Below are 8,644 nucleotides of genomic sequence, written 5' to 3'. Positions count from 1 at the left end.
GATATTCCAGTTGAAAACAATGTAATGGAAATGATTTTGTTGCTATTGATCACTCTCATCTCATTCTGTTAGAACACAGTGTAGGATTAGAAAATAGATAATTACGTTCAATGGCTCCGGAATTCTTTCATCATCTGTTTTACAGCAAAAGAAAAAATATTATCCCATGTATTGTTTGCAGTCAATTTATGAAGTAGCCCAGAAAGAACACTCACAGAGTTTAGCCCAGTTATACTGAACTTTTTACTGTGAACGTCACTCTAGTGATTCACCAACCTCAACTCATCAGTTGAGTCTTGTCTCTTGTCTGACAGCCCTTTTTGAACCCTCTGTGTGTGTGTGTTTAGTGCTATTTGTTCACACTCTGTGCCCACTCACACCCTGTGTTTGTTTGTTTGTGTTCCTGCAGCTCCAACCTGGACTCCCCGGGTGGCCCCGTCTACCAGCCAGGTGAGATGTGACGCTGGCCTGTGACAGGATCTCTCTCCTGAAATCACGTCACTGTGACGTCACTGTGCCACAGTCATTCCATAGACAAAATAACTCCACTGGGATTGTATCTCTTGGTTATATGTGCTTAATTTGTAGTTGTAAAATGTCTGTGGCTGGTAGGCACTGTTAAAGGATGTAGAAAGATAAATGTGTATGATTTATGTGACCACTATTGGAAATTGTTCCCAATATTTAAATCAGTCTGCAGTCAGACTCAAATGTTGTCAATTGTTAGTAATATTTAAGACGGTAAATATTTTTTTCCTGCAGTGCTGCTAAAATCCTCTCCCCTCCATCTTTCTGTTTCTCTGTAGAAGTGTCGCTGACGGAGAGCCCCTGCTCCAGGGAGAGGGACTCGCCCAGTGACGAGGACGGCGTGCTCACGCCCACCACGCCAGCCGACACGTCAGCCTCCTTCCTCGGCAGTGACCAGCAGGGAGGGATAGCAGAGGCAGCTCTTAACGATGGTGAGACATGACTGGGAGGAGAGAGCGCAAGGAGAGACGGATGAGGGTTAGAGGAAAGACAGACAGAGACTGAGGGACAGAGACAGAGAGACAGACAGAAAGTGGAAGGGGATGAGATTGAAGAGGGAAAAAAAGTATTCATGATCAAGACATATTAAGATGGAAGATTTCCCACCCCTGATGTGTCCAGTTTGAAATAAATTAAAAAAGAGAGAGAGCACGAGGGGAAAAAGGAAGAGAAGAGGAAGAGAAGACAGAGCAAGAGGAGAGAGCAAGAGGAGAGAGGAGAGACAAGGGAGGAGGAGAGCGCAAGAGGAGAGAGCAAGAGGAGAGAGCGAGAGGAGAGAGCGAGAGGAGAGCGCGAGAGGAGAGAGCGAGAGGAGAGAGCGAGAGCGCAAGAGGAGAGCGCAAGAGGAGAGCGCAAGAGGAGAGCGCAAGAGGAGAGCAAGAGGAGAGAGAGGAGAGAGCAAGAGGAGAGAGGGAGAGAGGAGAGAGCAAGAGGAGAGAGGAGAGAGCAAGAGGAGAGAGGAGAGAGAAGAGGAAGAGGAGAGAGCAAGAGGAGAGAGGAGAGGGAAAGAGGAGAGAGGAGGAGAGAGGAGAGAGAGGAGAGAGCAAGAGGAGAGAGGAGAGAGCAAGAGGAGAGAGGAAGAGGAGAGCGCAAGAGGAGAGAGGAGAGAGCAAAAGAGCAAGAGGGAAAAAGAAAAGGAAGAGAAGAGGAAGAGAAGACAGAGCAAGTGCATCTTTTGCTTCATTTTGGGAAGTCTGGCAGCAGGGGCAAGCAGCCCACAGCATTTTTATATAGATCTTTAATTACAGTGGACACACACACACACACACACACACACACACACACACACATACACATACACATACACATACACACACACACACTGAATGGCTCTCATCATACTCTACAGACCCGGCTGAGGCATCAGACTTAGTGTTCGTGCTTGTTTGTGTGTATGTGAGTATGAGGGAATGTCTTTGGCTGTCCACTCATAGTTGTCACTGTAGATAAAAACACACACTTCATGCCCGTGTCATTATTCATCAGTTCTTTTTTGTTTTCTTTTTTTCATGTTCCTCCTCTCCATCAGTGGAGACCCTGAGGCAGTTAATATTCCGCGACCTGGACGACTGCTGGAGCCAGGACACAGACAACACGCCCACCAACGAGATGGCCAATGAGAGAAGCCCGCTCACCGAGGGACAGCAGCCTGAGCCCGTCGAGCCTACCGAGCCTGAGAACTCTGACGGCCCCAGCCAATGGGAGGCTGAGGTAGCGGACGGCCCACCGCCACAGGTGGAGTCGCCCACGGTGAAAGTTATGCGGAAAGGTAAACGAGAGCAACTTGTTATGGGCTGTTGAAGATGCTATGTGGATTTTTTTTTTTTTTTTTTAATTTGAAAAAAATCAATAGGATGTGAAGAAACGATTGTTTTGACGTAATAACAAAAACTTAACTGAAGTTAGCATGCAAACCAGCTAGTGCTGGCCTAGCTCTTTTGTAATACCTACAGTATGTTGTACTATGTGTGGCTGTTGTATTAAATACAATGCAAGTCAGTGGAACGTCAAAGACTGGAAGCCCACAGAATTCCACACGGCTCCTTTGAGATCACGTGATTGTGCTGTTGCTGTGGATTTTTTTGGTGTGTTTTAGAAAGCTTTGAGTTGATAATGATTTTTCTTCTCTTCTTCTATCTCTGAATCCTGTACGTTTTCCCATCTTTTACCCCCTCTCTCTCTCTCTCTCTCCCATGCTCCCTTTCTCTGCATGTGCTCAGAGCTTGCTATGATTAAGCTGATGTGAATTTTAATCTTTTTATTTTATTTGTGACTGTCTTTCCTTACTGCTTCTTTGCAACACATGGTCACACACTGACACACACACAATGCATACTTGTGCTGTACCCTCTCCTGCACTGACAAAACCCTGCTCCCCCATACACACCACACACACACACACACACACACACACACACACACACACACACACACAAAATTCTCACTTTCCTCATACTACACCATGAATTTCTTAAATCCTCTCTCTCTTTCTCACACTTGCACGCACTTTCACACACACACACATATGCATGCCTGAACACACACACACAATCTCTCTCTACTCTCACTCACTCACTCACACACACACACACACACACACACACATACTGTTGTGCACACACACTCCTCCCCTCCTCTTTCTGACACAGCTGTGGGTGCGGGTTCTCCTTCTCTTCCTGACGACATCACTGATGATGTCAACATCCACTCCAGCCAATCGGCAGAGTCGAGAGGTGGGGACAGTGCTCTTGGTAAACTCGATCCCTCATAGATAGCAGTGTGGGGATGAGGAGACTAGACCCCTATCAGGTGCTATTCCTTCTTAAAGGTAGACTCCTGAGGTGCGTTCAAGTTGGCAAACACAAGGCCAAACACTAGCAAATGTGTGCCGTTTTTTATTTGCCTTGAGTTTGCCAGGAACGCATACGGTCTGAGGATGATCGTTCCCCCCCATGAACATACAATGCCTCTGGATAAAGGGTCAACATTGAAATTTAACAATTTGGAATGTTTACACAAGAATGTTCAAATATAACAATCTAATAAAAAGGAAATGTGTTCGCTGCAAAAGATTTGCCTCTTTTCAAATAATCTGGACCTCTGGACTCAAATCAAGGACTGGACCTTGAAAGGCATATAGAGAATCATCAGTAGATTCCGGATCACTAATCAAACCAATCTATTTGCCAATAAGAAGTCAAATATTCCAATTGATGACAAAATTGTCATACAATCCACCACAAAAGTGGTCTAATGATATGAAATTATGTATCAGTTAAGGGGTGTACTCTTTTTCATTGCCACACTTTGTAGTAACATTGTAGCCAATATAGTTTTAGTTCATTCTAATTTCATTTGTGAAGTTCCAGTGCATTTTTTTTAATACTTTGTGGGAATAGACAGATTGACCTCAAGCTACATTCAACCAGAAATGGTACCAGAAACATGGAACCTGCATTTTAGTTAAATAATAAAACTAACAAGGGTAACATTTGTTTATCAACAAATACATAAAACATTTGTATGAATATGTACCACACAGCCTCTTACTGTTAAGGCTCAATAATTGCATGTAGTAGTATTTTATAGTGTATAATGCATGGCAACTTTACCAAAAACATGTGTGGCTTCTGTGATCGGAGGTCACACAAACTCAAATCATAATGTTAACGTCGTTGATGTTCCAAGCTTTGAAGGAAACGCGCTTTCACATTCAGAGCCATCTGTCAGCTGTGGCTCCAAGTTTAGCAGTCATCTCCAATCAGATCACCTCTCACTCTGTGGATGTTTGAGTGCCTGAGGAGTGTGCATGTCATGGTTTCAAACTGGATTGTGTGTGTGTGTGTAAATGATGTGTGAGAATATGAATGATGTATGTGCATGCAACTACAACAGTAGGACATAGTTCTATCTTGAATTTCCCCTGGGGATCAATAAAGTATCTATCTATCTATCTATCTATCTATCTATCTATCTATCTATCTATCTATCTATCTATCTATCTATCTATCTATCTATCTATCTATCTATCTATCTATCTATCTATCTATCTATCTATCTATCTATCTATCTATCTATCTATCTATCTATCTATCTATCTATCTATCTATCTATCTATCTATCTATCTAGATGGGGATGAGTGTAGGGCATTTGTGTTGCTAATAAATTTTAGTGACGCATGCCTTTGGATTCTGAAACGTTCTGGATTCTGGATCAGTTTGTCTGGTTTGGGTATGTCCCATGTCTCCTGCACATGTAGCTCTTCACCGGCAGCCTAAACCTGCAAGTTGGAGGGACTGCTTGGTTGAATTTGGAAAAGCCATCAGTTTTAGAGACATTGCTTTTCCCCTTGAGCAGGAGAGAGTGTATTTTTTTTTTTTGTCTGTCTTTTTGTCTTTTTAGTGTGTTAGATGTTTTAGATGACGGAACTTTCTTTCAGGGTGTTAACTCGATCCTTGTGTCGTCTCCAGGCAACATGTTCTACCTGGTAATGCCCCAAGACTCGCCGGCTGGCTTTTCAGAGGAAAGCAGCACGGATGACGTCACTCGCCCCCCGTTACTGGAGGTGACGTCGTCACCGCAGCTGAACTCCGTAGAAAGTTCCAGCGATATCGCCTGTGTCCCACTGACCAATGACCAACCTGAGAGCCAAGACCCGCCGCCCAGCAAAGACGAAGTGACGAGCGGCGGCCAGTCGCCTGTGAGCACCCGGCGGCACGTGGTGAAAAACGTGGATGAGATCTTCCACACCATCGGAGAGCTGATGAGCAAACTGCACAAACTAAGGGTGACTAATTAGAAGAGACACTCATTCACACCTGTTAACTCTTTATCTCACTGTCTCTCTTTATCTCACTCTTTATCTCACTGTCTCTCTTTAACTCACTCTTTCTCACTGTCTCTCTTTAACTCACTCTTTCTCTTTTTTCTGTCTCTAGATCACATTCTTTCTCTCTTTTTTTCTCTCTATATCTCACTTTCTCTCTCTGTCTCTCTTTATCTAACTCTCTCTGTCTCTCTTTACATCACTCTCTCTGTCTTTCTCTATCTTACTCTCTTTCTCTGTCTCTTTCTCACTCTTTCTCTCTTTCTCTGTCTTGCTTTATCTCACTCTTTCTCTGCCTTTCTTTATGTTACTCTCTCTTTCTTACATATTAAGATACCTGTACTTCATACTGTCATGTTGAGTACACATATATAGTTGTACATAGATCCACTGTTGGAGTGGAGGAAACTGCTGAATTTTATGAGCCCGATGCGGTCATCAACCTTGTCTCTTGTGAGCAGTCAAGCATCCTCCTTCTTTCTGTCCCACTCACTCACTCACTCACTCACGCTCTCACGCTCTCTCACTCCTTCCTTTCCCTGTCTCTTTTGCTTTTCCTCTGAATTTATCTAATTTCTTCTCTCTCGCTCGATGTGTCCAACACTTGCAAATACACACACACACTTATCTGTCTCTCACTCCTAATCCTTTAACTAACCACTGGCCTTTCGCTTTCGCAGGAAATAGAGGCGGCTCACTCTCAACTTTTGACAACACTAAACAAGCCCTCCCCAGCCAATCAGGCGTTAGCTGACGTCAGGCCGAACACGCCCACCGTCGCCAGGACACCCTCTCTGGACCGAGGGACTTCAGGAGATGGTGAGTGTTGCTAGGCTCAAAGGTCACACTGCCTAGTTACCTGTACATTCTGTGCTGTACATTTCCCCCTCTTATCTGGTCCTTACAGACTTACAGGTTGTCGTAGTCATACAGATATAATTTAAGATACAGCATTTAAGCTTCGGAATTAAGCCTCTAATGACAAAATGCCCTATATGTAATTGCATGTGATATGTAATCTAGGGCTGTCACTTTTGTGAAAAAATCCCGTTAGATTTTTGAGACATAAGTGTTCATTGGATCGATTGTAAAATCGATTTTCTATGTCTAAAGACGTTTCCATTTTCAACAGCAAATGCCAATCCACGGACAATTAACAGGCATTAGGACGAACGTAAAAAGGGCGCTTAAAGACGCACAAGCCAGCAATATTTCTGATGATTTATTGGCGTGAAGTTTCGTATGCACAATGACAAACAGGAGTGCAACATTCTCGAAAAACAATAAGCAGAGTGGACTACCATAATATCAGTGGAAAAACATTAGGCTACTGCAGGCTTCAACGTGGCTGTTTACGATTAAAAATGTCAAACAAATTTCCCCTACGTAGGAACTCACGACTGCACAGTTTGCATACCGCTTTGTCCTTCTCCATAGTTTGATCTACCCAAAACCCGAAGTGCTTCCATATCGAAGTCCTCAAGTTTTAGGGCTTATCACTTGTCTCTCTCATGTCGCATAGGTTGATCGTGTTGTCCTCCATTTTTTGGCAAGCAGCACAGCAGTGCGTAAATTTGGTGGGAATTTTCTTTTTAGCTTTCGCAATGCTTACTGCACTTTCGGAATTCTTTATTTTCATTTTCTGCTTGTTTGTGGGTTTTGTTAGATCTATCTTTTTTATTTGTTTAATTTGTTTAAAATGAAGTGTGCATATTTGGTTCAAATCGATTCCCTATTTTAGTTTTCGAAACTTGTGTTGGTTGGTCCAATCGATTGTGCAATAGATTTGAACGTAAAGTGACAGCCCTAATGTAATCTAACCCTGCTAAGTACCAAAGATCCAGGCACATTGTTTAAGGTATGAAATTAGGTGCACGGTCGCCTCCAAAGGGAGGTTACAAATGTGATTATTGGCTCAAGTAGCAGGTTAATTTAGCTAGACTTTCAAACACTGCCTCATGTTATGCTGACTGATTGAGAATGCTGCTTCCTTGCTGGGGAAAGTGGGATCAAATGAGATGTGAGAAAGTTGTGTACTCTATTCAATAGCCTGGAGGTTCTCATTTAAACCCAATTTATCTCATGTATAAACATATAAATAATAAATAAACATAATTTTTGAGACAGAATACGTAATAAACCACCCAAGTGTTTGAAATGCTGTGAGGATGCTCCCCTTGTGACCTGAGCCACATACTGGTTCAGTTCAGTTCCTGAATGGTATTTTTTTTATGTGACTTGTTCCTTGCTGTTTAGCATTCACTTCAGTGGGGAGTAATGCATGAATGGGCTGCTACTTTCTGTCTCTTTCAACAAATGTGTGTCTCTTTTTCCCCCCCTCTCTTTCCCTTCTTTTTTTTTTTTTTTCTCTTCTCACTTTTTCTGTTCATCTCATCCAGGAAAAGAAGGAGGCCCCGTTGAACCCAAACAGCCTGAGATCCAGTCCACGGGCTTCTGACACTACACTGGACACACACACACACACAGAGAGAGAGAGAGAGAGACTGTTGGACTGGAACTCCAGCTACCACTTGTAATCCCAGCCCAGACCCATTTTCTACCCAGCATGCCTTGCACCAGGAAGCAGTATCCTGACCGTAAACTTGTGTGTTGTTCCCTTGTCACTCACGCTGGCTCGTTAGAAGGAGAATAATGAAAGACAAACTCTTGACTTCACAGAATCATGGTAAATGGGGAGGGGGGGGGGTAAATGCTTTAAAATGACTGACAGGGTTAAGTATGATAAGAGAGAAACTGAAACTAAAGAGATGATTTGAAGACTGAACATTGGAGAAGAGAAGAAATGTGAAAGAGAAAAAAAACAAGTAGGACTTGCGAGGAAGTACTGTGGTATCTTAAATGTGTTGAAGATGTTCCAAAGTTGGCAAAGGTAAGAAAGAAGGAAGGAATGGAGCATGAGGAAGAGTATAAGGAAGAAATGGCAGAGAGCAACTGTTGAAAAGAGAGAAAATGAAGGTTGATCTGAAATAGTGAAGAGAACAGAGGATAAACAGTGGATCTCAAAAAAGGCTGACAGAGGAACGATTCTGTCTTTCAAAGGAACCTCGCCTCGCCCTACCACCACACCCCCCAACACACAGACACAGACACAGACACAGACACACACACACACACACACACACACACACACACACACACACACACACACACACACACACACACACACACACACACACACACTCGAGCAGTCACACCCACCCACCTCCCAGCACTTTACCCATAATGCTTCTGTACACCATGCAAAGCCTCCGCCATGTAGCAGAGACAAT

At 43.4% G+C, this 8,644-nt stretch overlaps 2 protein-coding genes across 10 annotated transcripts in view; both read left to right on the top strand.

The window, feature by feature from the left end:
* The window catches only part of arhgef11 (Rho guanine nucleotide exchange factor (GEF) 11), a 34,824-nt gene extending 26,330 nt beyond the window's left edge, over nucleotides 1-8,494 (top strand). For 6 of the 9 annotated variants that reach the window (XM_048235921.1, XM_048235920.1, XM_048235917.1 and 3 more), the window contains 7 exons: nucleotides 410-450; nucleotides 807-959; nucleotides 2,057-2,296; nucleotides 3,177-3,260; nucleotides 4,999-5,315; nucleotides 6,035-6,173; nucleotides 7,754-8,055. In XM_048235921.1, the coding sequence (XP_048091878.1) occupies nucleotides 410-450; nucleotides 807-959; nucleotides 2,057-2,296; nucleotides 3,177-3,260; nucleotides 4,999-5,315; nucleotides 6,035-6,173; nucleotides 7,754-7,812 (1,033 nt within the window). In that variant the 3' untranslated portion in view covers nucleotides 7,813-8,055. Of the gene's footprint in view, nucleotides 1-409; nucleotides 451-806; nucleotides 960-2,056; nucleotides 2,297-2,747; nucleotides 2,895-3,176; nucleotides 3,261-4,998; nucleotides 5,316-6,034; nucleotides 6,174-7,753; nucleotides 8,056-8,473 lie in introns of those variants that run through there. The other 3 variants (XM_048235918.1, XM_048235923.1, XM_048235924.1) reach the window with 3 other exon arrangements.
* The window catches only part of LOC125289084 (basement membrane-specific heparan sulfate proteoglycan core protein-like), a 947,802-nt gene that overhangs the window by 538,899 nt on the left and 400,259 nt on the right, over nucleotides 1-8,644 (top strand). The gene's annotated exons all lie outside the window — the stretch shown is intronic.

The sequence above is a fragment of the Alosa alosa genome, chromosome 24, assembly GCF_017589495.1.
Source record: "Alosa alosa isolate M-15738 ecotype Scorff River chromosome 24, AALO_Geno_1.1, whole genome shotgun sequence".
NCBI classification, from domain to species: Eukaryota; Metazoa; Chordata; class Actinopteri; order Clupeiformes; family Clupeidae; genus Alosa; species Alosa alosa.
The sequence above is the reverse complement of the archived record's forward strand: the minus strand, read 5'-3'. Positions and strand labels throughout refer to the sequence as shown.